The 20,905-nt window shown below is 44.7% G+C and overlaps 1 protein-coding gene across 2 annotated transcripts in view; it reads right to left on the reverse strand.

Annotated features, from left to right (window-relative positions):
• Positions 1-19,019, reverse strand: part of UCK2 (uridine-cytidine kinase 2) — an 82,750-nt gene extending 63,731 nt beyond the window's left edge. Inside the window, exon 1 of one of the 2 annotated variants that reach the window (XM_032161108.2) lies at positions 18,675-19,019. In XM_032161108.2, the coding sequence (XP_032016999.1) occupies positions 18,675-18,773 (99 nt within the window). In that variant the 5' untranslated portion in view covers positions 18,774-19,019. Of the gene's footprint in view, positions 1-18,274; positions 18,458-18,674 lie in introns of those variants that run through there. The other variant, XM_058442292.1, reaches the window with a different exon arrangement.
• Positions 19,020-20,905: the final 1,886 nt, after the last annotated feature.

The following is a 20,905-nucleotide window of genomic DNA, read 5'->3' on the forward strand; positions in this document are numbered from 1 at the left end:
TCCAGGAACCCCCACCTGCTCTGCTATCTGGATGCTCATTCACTGTCCTTTTGGGTTTTTATGAAAACTTCACTACATACGTATCATTGATCACAATGCTGCCATTAGTGATCAGCTCGACCTTCAGCCCCCCTCTCTCCCTCTCACCTCCCCAGAGGTCAGGGGCATGGGGCTGAAAGTTCTAACACTGTAATCACATGGTTGGTTCCCCTGGCAACCAGCCACCATCGTGGCTATCCAGGAGCCCACCACAGTTATCTTGTTGGAACAAAAGATGCTCCTATCACCTGGGAAATTCTAAGGGATCTAGGAGCTCTGTTATCACCCAGCAAATTACAAAGGTTTGGGGGGCTCTGTGTCAGGAACATATTAGAACAAGAGGTTCTCCTAGTGCCCCTATCCACAAGGGTTTTAGGAGCTCTGTGCCAGGAACGAGGGGGCAGAGACTAAACACATATTTCTTATTATATCACAGTACCACAGGTGCTGAAGGATTTTATTTTTACTTCTTACTTGGAATACCTCGTGTTCATCCACACTGAATGTCAACTACGAGGAGGGAGCCATTCTAGGTGCAGGCACTGCAGGAGAAGGCATACGTGCCCTTTCAGGCTTGCACTGAGACTCAATAGAGCAGAGTAGGTTTTTTGGACTCTGAAGCCAAGGGTTTAAATGCCAGCCCCACCTGGCACTCTATACACAGTGAGTACTTAACTCCTTGGTGCTGCAGTCTTCCCATGTTGAAATTGGGGATAATTATAGTGCCTTACCTGAAGGGGCTATGAGAGGAAATAAAGGCACTAATACAAATAAAACACTTAGAATAGCACTCAGTATATAGTTAGTGCTCGGGAGGTATTAGCTATTACCAAAAGAAATACATTGAAAAGAGATAATCAATAAACACATACAAAATTATTTCAAATGGTATTAGTGAGATAAGAAAAAAATAAGGCAGTGGAATCAAGAGTTGCAGTAGGCACTCCATTAGTATTAAATCAACATTTTACAAGAACATGTGTTACTTCTGATTAAGAATAAAAAGTGGCAAAACATGATAAAGGTTGTTCTCCTCTTTTTTAGAGATAGGGTCTCTCCATCTGTCACCCTCAAACTCCCGGGCTCCACAGATCCTCCTATCTCAGCCTCTTGAGTAGCTCGTACTATAGGTGCATGCCACTGCACCTGGCTCATTACTTATTTTTTGTAGAGATGGGGGTTCTACTATGTTGCCAGGCTGGTCTCAAACTCCTGGCCTCAAGTGATCCTCCTGCCTTGACCTCCCAAAGTGCTGGGATTACAGGTGTTGAGTCATCAAGCCCAACCGAAAGTTGTCCTTTCTAGTAAGTTAAAAGCCTGTGCCATCCCTCAAAAAACCTGTGGCCTAACGACTTCTTGAAACTCAGTCATGTCCCTAATTTTTGCCATAAATGTAGGGTTCATTTAAAGATGACTTTTCCCAAAACTATACATGTGAAATTAAGTTTTCAAATCTTAAATTCTGACATGAGAATGAGAAACAAAAAAGACCCAGATGAACTCCCAGGTAACCCTATCTCACAATCATGGTTTAAAAAAAAAAAAAAAGACTTGAATACATTCACTCAAGTACATTTGAGCAGCTACAATATTCTAGGCACAATGGACAGAGATAAAGACAGTGACCTTAAACTCAATCTACTGAGAAGAGAGCAGTATGGGGTGTCAGAGAAAGAAAAACACAGGATGGAAACCTCAATTCAGATTGCAGTGAACTGACAGAACACTTCCTAGGGAAGTGACAGCTGAAGAGGTCTTTGAAGGATGAGTAAAAGTGACCACACAAAAGAGGCATATCAGAAGCAGCAGCATCAACACGTGCACTAGTGTGGAGGTGAGCTCTCAAGAGCTGGGAACTGGAAGTGCTGACAACTCAGGGTGGGGGAGGACCGATAAGGCAAAGAGGGAGTGACAGGAAGCAAGGCTGGAGGGACTAAGCCTCCTGTGGCTTAGCTGGGAGAAAAGGATGACAGCAAGACTGAAGGCAAAGAAGAGCTACTGAAGAATGTACCCGACGGACAGGCAGCATCGGAGTTGCATTTTTAAAAGATCACTCCAGCAGCAATGTGGACAATGTTTTGGAGGTGGTCCAGATTGGCAGCTGGGAAATCAGTCAGTGGGGAGTTACCCAGGCAAGAAATATGGATGTGGATTGGGAGGAGAAATTATTTCAAGAGAAATTCAGAAAGCAAGATTGACTGCACCAGGAAACAGGATGGATGTGGGAGAATGTGGAAGTGCAGGAGTGACGGAGATGACTGTAAGGTTTCTGTCTTGTGCATCTGTGTGGAGAGAAAATACAGGTAGAGCAGCAGGTCTGTGGCTAAGAACAGGAGGAGGCAGGGTATTGTTAGGGGTCTCATTCTGGATAAACATTGGTGAAGAACATGATGTGGAAATGCTCAGTGACAGCTGAATAAATGAGAAAGAAGCCCAGGAAAGGACTCAAGGCAGGAAATACCCAATCTGCGAATCACTGACAAATGGAGAATACAGAATATGGAGGGGGGAAAAACAGTAAACCAAGAAGGGGATTCTGAGGCATGACACAGCCATAGACAGAAAAGGGCCCAGAGATGACTGAGAAGAATGGGGAGAGTGAAGAAAGCCAACCAGCCAAGAGCAGTGAAACCAAGAAAAGTTTCCCAGAGGACAAGGGCACTGTCGAGTGTTACGGAAAAGTCAAGATAAAGAATCTACAGCTCGAACGGGATTTAGAGACTAGGTGATTACTGGTGACTTTAGCAAGAAAAGCTTTAGCATAGTCATTAACACTTTCTGACTCCTCTCCACCTGCGACAGCACTTAATGACTGTAGCATTTACTTGGTATTTAGCATACTTTCAACAATCAGACTGAAACCCTCCCTGTGCACGAGACTGGGGACACAAGAGGAATAAATGACACTCCAGGATCCTGGAATCTAGAGGTGTAAACAGCTAACCATGACACAAGAGAATGACTGCTACAGGAAACCAGTAAAGGGAGTATTACTTAATTCAGTTTGGCAGACGCTTAAAAACACCAACCATGACACTGGGCACTGGATTAACACAGATGAGTCAGACCTAAACATACAAGCTCCCTGAGGTCAGGGCCTTTCTCTAATGCACTGCTGTGTTCCCAGCACCTCGCAAGTGTCTGACACACTATAAGTAATCAACACATATTTACTGAATGAATGGCTGAATGAAGGAAGACATGGACCTTTTCTTTCAGGAGCAGGAAGGGGTGGAAGCTTCAAAAACTGCAATTTGTGACCTGGATTACAGAAGCAGTAAGGGCCAGGCGCGGTGGCTTACGCCTGTAATCCCAGCACTTTGGGAGGCTGATTCGGGGTGGATCACCTGAGGTCAGGAGTTTGAGAACAGCCTGGCCAACATGGTGAAACCCTGTTTCTACTAAAAATACAAAAATTAGCTGGGTGTGGTGGCGGGCAACCGTAATCCCAGCTACTCGGGAGGCTTGGGCATGAGAACTGCTTGAACCTAGGAGGCGGAGGATGCAGTGAGCCAAGATCGTGCCATTGCACCCCAGCCTGGGTGACAAGAGCAAAACGCCATCTCAAAAAAAAAAAAAAAAAAAAAGCAGCAGCAGCAGTAGGATTTTGCTAGGTTCATGGAGATTTTTATATTCATTTTATATATATATATACATATATACACACACACACGCATGCACACACAAATATATATCTCCTGTAAAAGGCTAAGTTACTAGAGTCACACAGATATTGGTCAAACACTACCTTGCCTCTAACAGGTTATCAAGAAACAGCTGATAGGAGAGGTAGCAATGTGTGGGGAGGGCTTTCTGTGGTGCTGGGAATAATCTATGTTCACCATACAATAATTCATTGAACCGTGCATTTAGAATTTATACATTTTGCTAGGTGTTCTATTAGTAATTAAAAGGTTTTTTTAAAAAGATGCCAATAAACTGTTTTTTCTCCCGCTAACTACCTACTACAAAACAAGAGACCTTAATTCCTTCAGGAAAAAGGCACAACTTAACTACAGGAAAGGATAGCTAAGGCCTACAGAAAGCTGGTAACACAAGAATAAGAAACTTGAAAGGTTGACCTAGGAAGAGGGTGCCCAATATCTGACTAGTTATGGGTCCTATCAGCAAAGAAGTAATAACTCACATTAGTCAGTGGGACTCAAACTATAAAGGCTCCTTATCACTATCAATGCCTCCATTCCTGGACCCTGTCAGGCACAGATGCCAGGGAGCAGTGCTGGCTAGAACTGGACAGCAAGACCGACCAAAGATAACACTGGAGGGACAAGTTCAAGGGATCGATTGCACCACATGCTGACTATGGTCAACGGCAATGTATTGTATACTTGAAAATTGCCAAGAGAGTAGACTTCAATTGTTCTCACCACAAAAAAATGACTAAGTGAGGTAACAGATACACTAATTAGCCTGATTTAACCATTCCACAATGTATACATACATTAAAACATTAATGTGCACACCATAAATATATTTTCATTTGTCAATTAAAATCAATGAATAACTATTTGAAAACATTTTTAAAGGCTGACCAGGCTGGGCACGGTGGCTCACGCCTGTACTTCCGGCACTTTGGGAGGCCAATGCCGGGGGATAACTTGAGGTCGGGAATTCGAGACCAGCCTGGCCAACATGGTGAAACCCCGTCTCTACTAAAAATACAACAAGTAGCCGGGCATGGTGGCACATGCCTGTAGTCCCAGCTACTTGGGAGGCTGAGGCAGGAGAATTGCTTGAATCCGGCACAGGCTGCAGTGGGCTGAGATCGCGCCACACTCCAGCCTGGGCAACACAGCAGGACTCTGTCTGGGGCAGGGGCTGGGGTGGGGGAAGGCTGGCCAACCAGCCTGTTCTGACAGCACATCTGCACAGAACATGAATCACAGTACCGGCAAGTGACCGGCCCACTGCAGAAGCATTGCTATGTATATACCTCTGCATACATTTTATCGTTTAACCCTAACACCTCTCCAAACCAGACATCATCTCCTTTTCACAGATGTAGAAACAGGTTCAGAAGAAACAGATTAAAAGTGGCCAAACAGGGATGTGAACACAAGCCTGGCTGACTCCAAAACCCACGCATGTTCTCCACTCCATTAAGCTTCTTGGGCTTACCTCAACAAGGAAGCATTTTCTGAACAAACCAGGGATTCTCAATCCTAACTTGAAGTGGAGACATTATAAAGCTTCAATTCTATCACACCAAAAAAACACCTTAAACTCCACCAAGACCCAGCAAGCAGAGCCTCTTGGCAGGCTAGGACTGAGTTCTTCCCAGAAGACAGGTCCAAAACACAAGCTTTTCCACCTTAACAATGGATGTCTCCTGACCCCTTCCTCCAGAAACCAAATGGCCAATCTGATGCCCACTTCAGCTTGTGTCCTCCCTCTGTAGTCAGACAAGGAGGGCTCGCTCAGCTTGCATTTCCTTCCTGAAGAGTATTCACTACCTCTCTTGTTCAAACACTACGTATCACTCAATATTCTATTCCTTCTGCTCCCAAATGTTTACTTTCTCTACAAAAGGAGGTAGAGAAAAACATAGCCACCGACTAATAAAAAAAAGCATCTTACCTCAATTAAAAAAAAAAGCATTGAGTTAAACAAAATAGGTGACAGTTCTTTAAGAGCTTGACAATACGAATTTAAAGTTAAAAGTTTAAGTTAAAGTCACTCTCTGATTTTGTTTTCTTTCTTTTTTTTTTTTTTTTTTTTTTTTTGAGACGAAGTCTCGCTCTGTCACCCAGGCTGGAGTGCAGTGGCGCGATCTCAGCTCACTGCAATCTCCGCCTCCCTGGTTCAAGTGATTCTCCTGCCTCAGCCTCCCGAGTAGCTGAGATTACAGGCACCTGCCACCATGCCCAGCTAATTTTTGTATTTTTAGTAGAGATGGGATTTCACCATAATGGTCAGGCTGGTCTCGACCTCCTGACCTCAGATGATCTGCCCATCCCGGCCTCCCAAAGTGCTGCGATTACATGCATGAGCCACCGCACCCAGCCTGATTTTTTTTTTTAATGCACCACTAAACAGGCACCTAAGCCACCTAGCATGCACACTTACAAGACCAAGCTCAGTGACTGACAACGTGCCAGCAATCTTATCCAGGTGATGGTACTCCAAGAGGAAATACAAATGTGAACAGCAAAGGGACAGCTATCCACATCCCCCAGCAACAGGTTTAATGTTAAAACTAGTATTAGAAGCAGTAACTGAGCAAAGTAACTCATTCTTCAACCATTCAATAGATATTTGAGTGTCTAATGTTTACAATTTTAAATAGAGTGATCATGAAAAGGAGACACATGAGCAACACTTGAAGGAGGGAAGGTGGCTAACGATACTGATATCAAGAGATGCCCTGGCAGAATGAACAGCCACTGCAAAGGACCCATTTCTAGGGCCCTCCCGATCTTGTTGTAGACTTAATTTACTAGGAGTAAAATGGGAAGCCACTGCAAAGTTGTATCAGAGCAGGGAATTATCCAACTTTCATTTTCACGGGATCACTCTGGCTGTTATGAGAATAGAATGTGTATACAAAGAAAGAAGAGAGAGATGGGTCAGGAGACAACTGCAATGATGCAACCGACAGATGATGACGACCTGGACCAGGGTAGGAGCAAAGGAGTGGAAAAGTGCTCAGGCTGCAGATACGTTGTGAAGGCAGGGCCAACAGGATTTCCTAAGGGAATGGATCCAAGTGACTTAGCGATTATGAACGCAAACATGTTGAAGACTACAGTCCAAAGTCAACACTCTTACCAGCCCATTCTTCATAAGCTCTTTCTAGACAGCCTGAGAGGCTACAGAAGAAATAAAGAGTAGTCAAGGATAACCCCGAGGTTTTAGGCCTGAGCAACTAGAAAGATGAAGCCGTCATCAACTGAGATGGTGAAGGTTAAAGACTGAGCATGTTTAAGGGGTGAGACAAGGAGTTCAATATTGGAAATGTTGAGATTCCTATGATACACGGAGTTTGAAAAAAAAATACTTAATATTTGGTTATTCTACAAACGTTTGAGAAACTCTTCATCCTTCCTGTTTTTGGACATGTGTTAGCTTCAGGCAATAGTGAGGTAAAACAAAGTCCCTGATCCTGAGAGCTCAGTCTAGAGAAGATAGACTAAACAAGCAAGGACCACACAGGGCAAGGGAAACAAATTCTGTAACTGAGGTCTGTTTAGGATGCTTTAGCAACATAGAAGAGGAGGCCCCAAAAAGAGCAAAAGAGCAACATCTGCAAAGGCTTGAAAGTGACAGTAAGCATACTGAAGGGTCCCAGGACCTTCAGGAAATCTAACTGGTATCCAGTTGAGATGAATGTTAGCAAACGGCAGGGGATGTCGGTCTTTCAGAACACCACCAAAGAAAGCTTACAAATGACTACCACTTACACAGGTTCAGATTCAAGAAGTACTTTGTGTGACCAGTGGTAACAATTACAGGATACTCAAGGCTAGTTACAGAACTGGGAAAATGTAAGGGCTTGTAAGGACCCTCTTCTGTAGATGAATATACAGATACTTAATAAGTAAGTGGCAACAGTGGGCTGGAACACAAGGGCTGTGGTTTGAAAGTGTCCTCCAAAGTTCACGTGTTGAAAACTTGATGCTCAGTGTGGCAATGTTGGGAAGTGGGGCCTGATGGGAGGTGTTTGGATCTTGGAGGCACCACCCTCATGAACTGGATTAATGCCATTATCATGGGAGCAGACTCGTTATGACAGGGGTGGGTTCCTTATAAAAGGAACCTCTTGTTTGAACCTTTTGTGCACAAGGACACGCACTTCCCTCCCCCTCCTCTCCTCCTGCCCTTCTGCCTTCCAGGACGGGATGACCACGACACAGCAAAAAGGCCAGGTGTCAGACACTCAATCTTGGACTTCTTAGCCTCCAGAACTGTGAGAAATAAATTTCTGCTCATTATCAGGTATTCTGCTATAGCAGTACAAAACAGACTAAGACACCAAGCTACCTAAATCAGTTGTCTTCAAACTAGAGTACGTGAAAACTTCCTGAGTCACATGAAAGCAAGCATACCCTTTCACAATCAGGCTTCTCCCACTTTACAAAATAAAGGCCCATCACCCCTCCATTCTGAATCCATGCAAAAACGTGATCTAAAATACTCGAGCTGATACTGGAAGATGAATGACTTAATGACTGAATAACAATTCCTTTCACAAGTCTGGAGGTTTCCAGTTTTCCTGCTTTCTACAAAATTAGAGGAGATGATTCTTATACACCAATAACAGACAAACAGAGAGCCAAATCATGAGTGAACTCCCATTCACAATTGCTTCAAAGAGAATAAAATACCTAGGAATCCAACTTACAAGGGATGTGAAGGACCTCTTCAAGGAGAACTACAAACCACTGCTCAATGAAATAAGAGGATACAAACAAATGGAAGAACATTCCATGCTCATGGGTAGGAAGAATCAATATCGTGAAAACGGCCATACTGCCCAAGGTAATTTATAGATTCAATGCCATCCCCATCAAGCTACCAATGACTTTCTTCACAGAATTGGAAAAAACTTCTTTAAAGTTCATATGGAACCAAAAAAGAGCCCGCATTGCCAAGTCAATCCTAAGCCAAAAGAACAAAGCCAGAGACATCACACTACCTGACTTCAAACTATACTACAAGACTACAGTAACCAAAACAGCATAGTACTGGTACCAAAACAGAGATACAGATCAATGGAACAGAACAGAGCCCTCAGAAATAATGCCTCATATCTACAACTATCTGATCTTTGACAAACATGACAAAAACAAGAAATGGGGAAAGGATTCCCTATTTAATAAATGGTGCTGGGAAAACTGGCTAGCCATATGTAGAAAGCTGAAACTGGATCCCTTCCTTACACCTTATACAAAAATTAATTCAAGATGGATTAAAGACTTAAATGTTAGACCTAAAACCATGAAAACCCTAGAAGAAAACCTAGGCAATACCATTCAGGACATAGGCATGGGCAAGGACTTCATATCTAAAACACCTAAAGCAATGGCAACAAAAGCCAAAATTGACAAATGAGATCTAATTAAACTAAAGAGCTTCTGCACAGCAAAAGAAACTACCATCAGAGTGAACAAGAAACCTACAGAATAGGAGAAAATTTTCGCAACCTACTCATCTGACAAAGGGCTAATATCCAGAATCTACAATGAACTCAAACAAATTTACAAGAAAAAAACAAACAACCCCATCAAAAAGTGGGCAAAGGCCGGGCGCGGTGGCTCACGCTTGTAATCCCAGCACTTTGGGAGGCCGAGGCGGGCGGATCACGAGGTCAGGAGATCGAGACCACGGTGAAACCCCATCTCTACCAAAAATACAAAAAATTAGCCGGGCGTGGTGGCGGGCGCCTGTAGTCCCAGCTACTCGGAGAGGCTGAGGCAGGAGAATGGCGTGAACCCGGGAGGCGGAGGTTGCAGTGAGCCGAGATCGCGCCACTGCACTCCAGCCTGGGCAACAGAGCAAGACTCCATCTCAAAAAAAAAAGAAAAGAAAAAAGAAAAAAGAAGAAGACATTTATGCAGCCAAAAAACACTGAAGAAATGCTCATCATCACTGTCCATCAGAGAAATGCAAATCAAAACCACAATGAGATACCATCTCACACCAGTTAGAATGGCAATCATTAAAAAGTCAGGAAACAACAGGTGCTGGAGAGGATGTGGAGAAACAGGAACACTTTTACACTGTTGGTGGGACTGTAAACTAGTTCAACCATTGTGGAAGTCAGTGTGGCGATTCCTCAGGGATCTAGAACTAGAATTACCACTTGACCCAGCCATCCCATTACTGGGTATATACCCAAAGGATTATAAATCATGCTGCTATAAAGACACATGCACATGTATGTTTATTGTGGCACTATTCACAATAGCAAAGACTTGGAACCAACCCAAATGTCCAACGATAGACTGGATTAAGAAAATGTGGCACATATACACCATGGAATACTATGCAGCCATAAAAAATGATGAGTTAATGTCCTTTGTAGAGACATGGATGAAACTGGAAACCATCATTCTCAGCAAACTATCACAAGGACAAAAAACCAAACACCACATGTTCTCACTCATAGGTGGGAATTGAACAGTGAGAACACATGGACACAGGAAGAGGAACATCACACTCCAGGGACTGTTGTGGGGTGGGGGGACGGGGGAGGGATAGCATTTGGAGATATACCTAATGCTAAATGACGAGTTAATGGGTGCAGCACACCAACATGGCACATGTATACATATGTAACAAACCAGCACATTGTGCACATGTACCCTAAAACTTAAAGTATAGTAATAATAAAATAAAATAAAATAAAAAATTAGAGGAGATGAATGGCAAGCTAGTTGATTCAAAAAATTCACTGTATTTTCACATATAATTTCTAAGGTAAAAACTGAGTCTGAGTGACCTTGATATAACAATATTCTGTCTATTTCCATCTACTTATTTATGTCAACACGGTTCCTTAAAGCTTAGATCTATACAAATGAAAAATCTTATTCTAGTATTAAATAGTAATTATCCACAGAATCATCAAATAATTGGGGGTGGAAGGCTCTATCTCATCAAGATGCTTTCTTCAAAAAAATGTATAATATATCCATTTGTTTTGTTTTTTTTTTTGAGACGGAGTCTTGCTCCTGTCACCTAGGATGGAGTGCAGTGGTGCAATCTTGGCTCACTGCAACCTCTGCCTCCTGGGTTCAAGCGATTCTCCTGCCTCAGCCTCTGGAGTAGCTGGGATTACAGGCACCAGCCACCACGCCCAGCTAATTTTTGTATTTTTAGTAGAAATGGGGTTTCCTCATGTTGGCCAGGCTGGTCTTGAACTCCTGACCTTGAGGCCTGCCTGGGCCTCTCAAAATGCTGGGATTACAGGTGTGAGCCACCGCACCCGGCAGTATCCATTTGTTTTGATGAATTTTATACTAATAAGTACAGTAGTAATGCAATCCAAAAGAAATAAATATTTAGATTCATGAGAACAGGAAATAAAATTTTAATGTATACTTCTGTCACATGTGATAGAATGACCAATAAAATATTTTCAAGCATAAAAATAAATGAAATTAAATTAATATTTTGCAGGGGAAGTGGAACTGAAATATGATTGAGGACAAAAGAAAAATGAACATTTCTGACTCAAATAAGAGCTTGTTCATCTACATGTTTTAAAATGTATGACAATAGGTCAAATTATTAGAGATTTAGAGCCCATCAGATACATTTAAAAGAATAATGAAACAATTGTTGTTTTTAAGTGTATATTTACAATATATCAGAAATTGCTTCCTTTTCAACTCTTTACTTATAATGAAAAAAAACTGATGTCAAAAATATGTGATGGGGCCCAGTACAGTGGCTCTTGCCTGTAGTCCCAGCACCTTGGGAGGCCAAGACAGGACGACTGCTTGAGGCCAGGAGTTCATGCCAGCCTGGGCAACATAGTGAGACACAGTCTCTAAAATAATAATAATAATAATAACTAATTTTAAAAATACATATTTTACAACATATAAAAATACATATTTTATAACATATAAAAGGTATAATATTTTATAACATATAAAAATGTATATATTATATGTGCAAAATGGGATGAAGAATTCTCCAAAATTCTCTTAGTGGTTATGAATGCAAAAATGTCTTTTAGACCATAGTCCAAAATCAGCACTGTTATCAGCCCATTCTATCACAAGCTTTCTCTAGACAGCCTAGGAGACTAGAAGCCTGCAAAGGGCAAAGACAGCGCTCATCTCCACTCCCAGGGAAAAGCAATCCCAGAGACATAGAACTTTGGACTTCTAGAGGACAGGCGAGGGAAAGCAGAGCATGCTAGCTGAGATGACAAAACAGCCCTTGCTCCCTGCTAGTCAGCCAAAAAAAAAAGGTAAAAATGTCAGACCAAATAGCATACTTACAGGCTGAATAAAGAAATAAAGAAGCACAACTCTACAACCCACACAAAATTTTTATGTTTCTGCCATGTATGTACCAGGCAAAATTCTTACCAAACACTACATTGGACAGGAAGAAAAAGTACTGCTTGCTGGTCACCTGTCCCATAGGGTACTGAAGGTTAAGTGTGGGCATTCACAGAAATACTGATTTTCCTGTAGTTTCACAGGCAGAAACCAAGTAAAAACAACTGCTTTAAAAAAAAACAAAAAAAAAAAGAACAAAACCCATGTTATGGTAAGAGTATTGCTAATAGCGAGTTGGCAAAGCAAACTGAATTTTTCAGAGTTGTCACCTTCTCTCATTGTTCAAAATTCTCAGGCATACATTTAGAACCATTGCCCCCTCATCCAATCAAATTACCACTTATGAGGCCTGAAAGCCTAATGCTGGAGGGCTGTATATGGTTCTTTACACTTTTCAGGTTATTATATTAAATTGTCTACTAATTGTACTTTTTTTGTTTTTTTCTGAGATAGGGTCTTGCTCTGTTGCCCCAGGTTGGATTGCAATGGTGGGACTAAGGCTCACTCCAGCCTCAACCTGACAGGGCTCAGGCAATCCTCCCACTTGAGCCTCCCAAGTAGCTGGGACTACAGGATGAAAATTTTCTAGCTCGTTTTAACGAAAAGCCATAGCATCACTGGAGGATGGGAATATCATGATTTAGTAAGTACTACAAAATGATGACTTTCCTCTACTTGGATCTTTTTAGGGGTAACTTTTTCAAATATGATAATCATTAAATAAAAATTCAGAAGACTAAACTTAGAACAAAACCTTCAGTCTTGAATGATCACCAAAACTAACACCACCAAGGTCATCCAAGACTCACCAAGTATTAAACAAGATTTTTAAAAATAAAATGTCTTTCAATCTTCAGTCACAAATAAAAAATACTTTAGTATCAAAAGATTTTAAACCATTAAAGAAATTATGTTTCTAAATGTTTCCTTTTTCTCATTTTTTATTCCTACTTTGTATGTCATAATTATATATGGGTTATGCTTATATATTTTATATATATGATGAAAAGATCAAATGCTTTCATGACAAATCAGCTTAATGGCTGAAATGGTTTAATGGACATGAAAGCATACAGACATATGCATACACACTCACGTATAAAAGTATACTCTCAACCCTTTTTTACTGATTTTAAAATACTGAAATACAAGTCTAAGATTTAGAGACCGTAAGTAGTTCCAACAGCACCATCACAGAGCCCACTAGCAAAAAAGGTCAGGTCTTCAGCAGTGAAATTCCCAAAGACAATCTGTCTCCATCACAGAACCTCATAAAAGCGAGATTTGGCAAAGAAATGACATGAAAGCAAATGCTATGTAGTGAACTGGTAGGTGACCACAGACAGAGTGAGCATCAGAAATCATACTTCAAAGACACTCAAGGAACAAAGAAGAAATACAGCTTGAGGAAAGGCAGCAGGATAGGAACTACTGGAGGCAGCCAGACCCAGGGTTTCTTCTTCATTCTACCAGACATCGTGCTAGGCATGGCTCAGTGAACAAGCAGGAGAGTTTCAGGCAGAGCAGACAGCAAATGCAGACATCCTTGGCTGGGGGAAAGCCTGCCATGCCAAGAGTGGGCGTGGCTGGACTAGCTAGAGTAAGGGGGAAAGGGAAGGAGGTCTGAAGGGCCAGATCACACCAGGCCTTCCCAGCCATGGCAACAGTTTGAGGTGACGGAAAACACACAATGCCATCTCTGAGAAAAACAGCAAAAGGACCAAACCAGCCCCACAGTCCTGGGAACACCTGATAGGAAGGTGTGGAATACGTGATCTGGCTGGATGGGGATGGCGACTGAGGTTCCAGAACAGGGCAGTGGGCACCGACATGGGTCAGCACATTCTGAAGCATTCCAAAAGCAGATGCTGACTCACGGCCAAGCCGCACTGAGGTGGCAGTCCACACCTCAGAGGGGATGGCATCTCCTCTCTTATCCTATATTGGTCACACACAGGCCAACCTCCCTAAAAATACTCACACGAAGAGGCCACTGCTTGTGGAGAAAGTTCAAAACAGGTACAGATTTTAAGAAAAAAAACCAGCCGGGCACAGAGGCTCATGCCTGTAATCTCAGCACTTTGGGAGGCTGAGGCGGATCATGAGGTCAGAAGATGAGACCAGCCTGGCCAACACGGTGAAACCCCGTCTCCACTAAAAATATAAAAATTAGCCAGACATTGTGGTGGGCGCCTGTAATCCCAGCTACTCGGAAGGCTGAGGCAGGAGAATGGCGTGAACCCGGGAGGCGGAGCTTGCAGTGAGCCGAGATTGCGCCACTGCACTCCAGCCTGGGTGACAGAGCGAGACTCCGTCTCAAAAAAAATAAAAAATAAAAAAGACTAAAAGCCATTACAAAAAGAAGACCACTGAGCAAAACTGTAAGTGAAGGCAGTTCAGTAAGATGGTCTGTGTGCATTTGGCTGTGTAGAAAAATAAGGCCGGGCATGGTGGCTCATGTATGTAATCCCAATGCTTCGGGAGGCCAAGGCAGGCAGATCACCTGAGGTCAGGAGTTCGAGACCAGCCTGGCCAACATGGTGAAACCCCCACCTCTATTAAAAATACAAAAAAACTAGCCAGGCCTGGTGGCACATGCCTATAATCCCAGCTACTCGGGAGGCTAAGCCAGGAAAATTGCTTGAACCCGGGAGGTGGAGGTTGTAGTAAGCCAAGATGGCACCACTGCACTCCAGCCTGAGTGACAGAGCGAGATTCCATCTCAATAAAAAATAAAATAAAAAATAAAAATAATAGCCTGGGACCATATTCAGGGGCCAAGGGGATTTGTACTGTACTGAAGTGTTTGACCTGTACTGAGCAGTGGGGAGTTACCCAAGGTTTCAAAAAAGGAAAATGGCACAACCAGAGCTATTCCTAAGGAAGACCACTCTGATGGCAGTGTAATGGAGCAGATTTTTCTCGTTTCAGAGGCTATTTTAGTTGTCCAATGAAGAGGTCACAGAACAAGGAACAGGCAAAGATGAAAAGGAAACAGAACGGCACCTAAAAGTCACAGATATGTATGCAGGCAAAGAAGTTTAGCCTGGGTTTTTTTCCCCCTTTTAGTGTTATCACTACACCTGTCCTTTAGAGGGAAATATGAGAATCTGGTTTGGTTTGGTTTGGTTTTGAGATGGGGTCTCGCTACGTTGCCCAGTCTGGAGTACAGCAGCACCATCAAAGCTCACTGCAGCCTCCAAGTCCTAGGCTCAAGCTATCCTCCTGCCTCAGCCTCCTGATTAGCTGGTGGCACAAACCACCATACATGGCTAATTTTTATTTTTTCATAGAGACGGGGTCTCTCTCTGTTGCCCAGGCTGGTTTTGAAGCCATCCTCCTGCCTTGGCCTCCCAAAGTGCTGGGACTAGAGGTGTGAGCCACCGTACTCAGCCATAATCTTTTTCAGTTTTTGTTCAAGACAGGTCTTGCTCTGTCACCCAGGCTGGAGTGCAGTGGCACAATCACAGCTCACTGCAGCCTCAACCTCCCATGCTCAAGCATTCCTCTCACCTTAGCCTCTAAGACCTGCAGCACCGCACCTGGATAATTATTTTATTTTTTGTAGAGAACAAGTCTCACCATGTTGCCCACGCTGAGAATCTGGTTTTTAACATAGGTCAAAATAATTTTCTTGACCCACCACAATTTTCATTTTATACAGATGGGGTCTCACTATGTTGCCCAGGCTGGTCTCAAACTCCCAGGCTCAAGCAATCCTCCTGTCTCTGCCTCCCAAAATGCTAGGATTATAGGCATGAGCCACCAGGCCCAGTCTTGGTCTTTTTAAATAACAAAAATATCAATAATCTTAAAGGATGACAAACTATCAATCATTCGTATGTCAAAAATGTACAAACAAGCTTGGGCAACACGGTGACCTAGTCTCGACAAAAAATAAAGATGGCCGGGCGCGGTGGCACACGCCTGTAATCCCAGCACTTTGGGAGGCCGAGGCAGGTGGATCACGAGGTCAGGAGATTGAGACCATCCTGGCTAACAAGGTGAAACCCCGTGTTTACTGAAAATACAAAAAAATTGGCCAGGCGTGGTGGCGGGCGCCTGTAGTCCCACCTACTTGGGAGGCTGAGGCAGAAGAATGGCATGAACCTGGGAGGCGGAGCTTGCAGTGAGCCGAGATCATGCCACTGCACTCCAGCCTGCAACAGAGCAAGACTCCGTCTCAAAAAAATAATAATAAAAAAATAAAGATTAAAAAGCCAGCCCAGGTAGTAGCTCACACCTGTAATCCCAGCACTTTGGGAGGCAGAGGCGGGTGGATCACTTAAGTCTAGGCATTTGAGATCAGCCTGGCAACATGGCAAAACCCCTTCTCTACAAAAAAAAAAAAAAAAAGTTAGTCGGGCATGATGGTGCAAGCCTGTAGTCTCAGCTACTCTGGAGGCTGAAGTGGGAGGATCACTTGAGCCCGAGAGGTAGAGGGTACAGTAAGCCAAGATCTCACCACGGCACTCCAGCCTGGGCAACAGAGTGAGACCCTGTCTCAAAAACAAAACAAAACAAACAAAAAAATTAGCCAGTTGTGATAGCGCCAGCCTGTAGTCCCAGTTACTCCAGGTTGAGGCTGAGGCTGCAGTGAGCCGTGACAGCGCCACTTACTCTGGGCTAGGTGGAAATGCGAGACCTTGTCTCAAAAATTAAATTAATAAATAAAAATGTACAACATGCTTTGAAAACTGCAGAAAAACGGACCCTTCCTTTCTTGGGAGTTTCTACACTCTTCCTCCTGGATGAAAAATGGCAGAGAATGAGCTCCTCCCATATTGGCTCACCACTATTCCCACCCCACACTTTACCCAAGTAACACCAAAAGCTTGATTATCAAGTTAGAACAGGTGACGACTGAGACACACAAGAACAAGAACAAGAACAGAGTTATCCACCTTTTAGGGTCGCAGTTTTCACCCTCGTGGTAACTAAATTATTTAGATGATTACCAAGATCATTTCGTTTCTAAAAGCTCATATGTAAGTTTAAGCCTCCTCCCCACTTTAGGAGGACTGGACTTCAGCTTAAAATTTGGACCCCACTACATGCCAGGCAGGCATTGTGCTAGGAGGGCTGGGAAAACAGCCATGAACAACAACAACAAAAAATGCTCCCAATCCAACAGGAATATGCCAGAAGAGCAAGAATAATTCTAAAAGAACAGGTAAAGCTTCCTGAAAGGGCTAGCATTCTGGTTTAGCTTTGAATTACTAGTATAAGTCATAGTAAAGAACACGTTCAAAAATTACAAATTTTTTTTAAAAGACTTCAAACAGGGAGCACACAGAACAGAAACTTCAGGACCTAAAGCAGGCCGATTCCTAACCCTGGGAGCTAGGGACGAGATCAACTTCATCAATAAATAAGTCCAGCAGTGCCAGCCGCCGTGTCTGGCTGAGCTCCTTGCGCTAAAGTAGTCCAGACCAGGAGGGAAAAATGTAAAACCAAAATGGAGGAGGGGCTACTGACGAGTCGGTTCGGGAGCTAAAAACCTCGTGGCTCTTTCCTCATGGCGCCAACCAGCCTTCCTGCTCTGCTCTCCCCAGTCGGGGGAAGCATCATCCTGCTTCTCCAAACCAGCACCCAGCACCCAGCTCTCAGGATCCCTTGAGGAACCCGTGCTCCAAATGAAGTTGGAAGGTGATAAACGGTGGGAAAAACAAATAGCCACATCTTAGAGGCTGTTAGGGGAGCAAAGAAAGAACCATCTGGGAGGACTCCACCCTTCTCCACCTGCAGAAAAAAACCCGGGTAAAGCTAGGAAGTCATTTCCCTTGTCTCTCCTTGCCTTGCTGATAAAACAAAGAAAACAGGCTCCTAAGAGGGTCAGACACCCATACGATGACCCCCTTCCGTGGATCCAGGACGCGTACGTCCCAGCCACCGAAGAGCATGGAGCCAGTACAACTTTCTCATTGAAGCCGACCACGTTTCCTCTTATAACCTTAAAAAACAGAAGCCCCTACTATTATCGTTTCATTGATGTCACGGCACCTATTTGGTTCTCAGACTTTTGGCCGGAAACCCCTGTAATCCCCAGCCTTTGCGTGCAGCCCCACACGGGGCTCCCCTTCCCCGGGATGCCGCCTCGCGCGTTCCCGCCACCCTCGCCCTCTCGGCCGCGCTTCCCGGCTCGCTCCGCCCTCGGCCCCAGGCTGCGCCGCGGGGCGAACACGTCTGTGCCAGACCTGGGCTGGGGGTCGTCCATCGGGAGTTCGTGGGGGATCCTGCGGAAAGCCCTCTCCCCCGACACTGGACTGCAAAACAATAAGCATCCGCTTCCCTGCCCTTCCCCCATAGGACCCCGGCCACAAGTTATTAACGCGAGGGTAGAAAAGCGAGGGGAGTACTCCCGCCCTGCAATCGTGGCCGCGTACCCCCGGAACCTCCAAGGCCCGAGTCTTCGCCCGTCCCCGCCGCAGCGCCCCCAGGCCACGCGGGGCGCACTCGGCGCTGGAGCGCGGCCGGGAGCGGAGGCGCGCGGGCCACGCGGTGGCTGCAGCAACTGACACGGCCCGCGGCCGCCGGCACATGCGCCGCCCTGGGACACGAGCCTGGAAGGGAGCGCGGCCCCGGGCCGCACCGTACCTTGCCGCTAGCCGTTCCCCCGCTGACGCCTATAAGGAAGGGCTCGCCGCTGTTGGGCTGCTGGTGGTTCTGCAGGGTCTGCTCGCTGTCCCCGGCCATGGTTCGCGCCGCCCCTCCTCCCGCTGCCTGTGCGAACGGACGCACGCTCCCCGCCCGCGCCCGCGTCGGACTCCCTCCGCTTTCCGCAGCCGCCGCTGGGCGCTGCCGGGGCTGAGGCCGCTGCCGCTCGCCTGCGAGCCGCTCGGAGCCCAGTGATGGGGCTGGGTTTCCCGGAGGAGCCAAGAGCCTTCCTTTGCCCGCAGCGGCTGGGCCGGTTTACATCCCAGGCAGAGGTCAGCGTGATGCTGCTGCTCCAATCCGGGCGGGCAGCGCGCTGCTATTCGCCGAGGCGGAGGCGGCGAGGCGTCTGGCCCCAGCCTCCGCCCCTCCTGGGCCCCGCCGCCGCCCGAGGTCTCTGCGAAAGGTGTGAGCCCGACCTTCCCTCCCACCCGCCCAGTTAACCCTTTCTCCGACGCGCCCTAGCGGACCCTGGGGGAAACAAACAGGCTGTTCTGTATTTTAATTTGGTATGCTACCACCTATTTCAGAAGGGATAAAAAGCTTGAAGGAAATAATAGGCAGATTAAATAAGAAGGAATGGCCCAGGTTTGAGAAGCAAAATTTGAACAAGCTTGAAAGATTAGGGTGGAACAAAGAGTTAATGTCATTTACCCATTATCCAGGCTAAAAACTTGTGTTTCCAAAAAATGAGGGTTCTTTTTCCCTTCTCCCGTTCGCCAAGATAGTATGTCAGCCGCTGGCTTTAGATATTTCCTGTCTTGGAAACCCCCCCAGCGTCATCCTTTTTAGCAGGCCTGTCCTCGTGCGACTCTCTAGAGAAGGGCAATTTGAGGGGCTTATCTGAAGGGTGCCCTCCATTGGAAAAGCAATTCCCTTCTAAACCACAGTATCTCAAATCCCATACACTGAGCTTCCTATGGAGTTAGGGTATCTGAAAACATACTGACATTTTGATCCATTAATACCTTCAATTGAACCGGTTTTCCAGAGATTGCCGATCAGTCACTTAGAAAGGCAGTTTCAGACTCCACCTCTGGAGCCAGATTTCTGCATTCACATCCAGGTCCCTGAGCAAGTTACTTAATCTCTCTGTGCTTCAGTGTTCTCATCTGTTAAATGGGAATAATAATGGTAATTACATCCCAGGATTTTTGTGAGAATTAAATGAATTAGTATATGTAAACTTCTCAGAACACCGCTGGTACAGTCTAGGCCCTGTATTAGTGTTTGAAGAGAAAAGGTCTCTAAAGCGCTGAAACTGGAAAGAAAAGTTTTGCTGGGACACACCTGAGAGAGGCAGGACTAGCCTAGGAACTTCCAGTCTCTTCTCCGGTGAACTTGGGACTAGTATCAATGAGCTGATGGGGCCTACAATCTAAAACAGAATTTATGTCCATAGCATTATCTTTTGAAACTTAGTAAATTACCTTAAATTGAAAATTATTTTGAAAAAAATAATTTTCTCTCAAGCCAGGGAAATCGAGGCTGCAGTGAGCCATGATCTCCCCACTGCACTCCAGCCTGGTCAGCAGAGCCAGAGCCTGTGTCAAAAAACAAAAACAAAAACAAAACAAAAAAAAAGGATACCAGAAAACACAAACTTTTTTTCACTTTTAAATTACAGTTGACACTTGAACAACACTGGTTCAAACTGTGAGGTTCACTTTCATGCAGCTTTTTTTTTTTAACCAAAGGCAGATGGAAAATATTTGTGCAGGTTCCTCAGGGCTGACTGTGGGACTTCATGTGTGGATTTGGTTACATGTAGGCTGTCCTGGGACCAGTCCCTCCGCATATATCTAGGGACGACTGTATTTTATGTCACCATCTAACATCAAACTCGGTAGCAGCTCAGGAAACAAAGATGGGGAGAGTGGCCACTACCTGGTACCCAGAAGCAGGCATTTGGGTGAAGTTTCCTAAAGGGGTGCCTTACCCAATAGCTATGGAGTGGGTGAGTTTTAGGTGGTCCTAGAGTTAGTTAGCCTCTTCTCCAAAAGGTCTTTTCTCTACTAGATAGATTTATTAGTCGTCATGGACTTTTGTAGAACTCTTTATAGCCCATTGGAATTTGGAAGTTGAACCTACAACTAAGGGTTAGCATGGGGATATTAGGTAGTTAAGGAGAAGAAGAGGAGGATAAAGGAATGCCAAAGGCCAGTGGGGTGGCT

Source organism: Hylobates moloch, unplaced genomic scaffold, assembly GCF_009828535.3.
Source record: "Hylobates moloch isolate HMO894 unplaced genomic scaffold, HMol_V3 SCAFFOLD_8, whole genome shotgun sequence".
In the NCBI taxonomy this organism is placed as follows: domain Eukaryota; kingdom Metazoa; phylum Chordata; class Mammalia; order Primates; family Hylobatidae; genus Hylobates; species Hylobates moloch.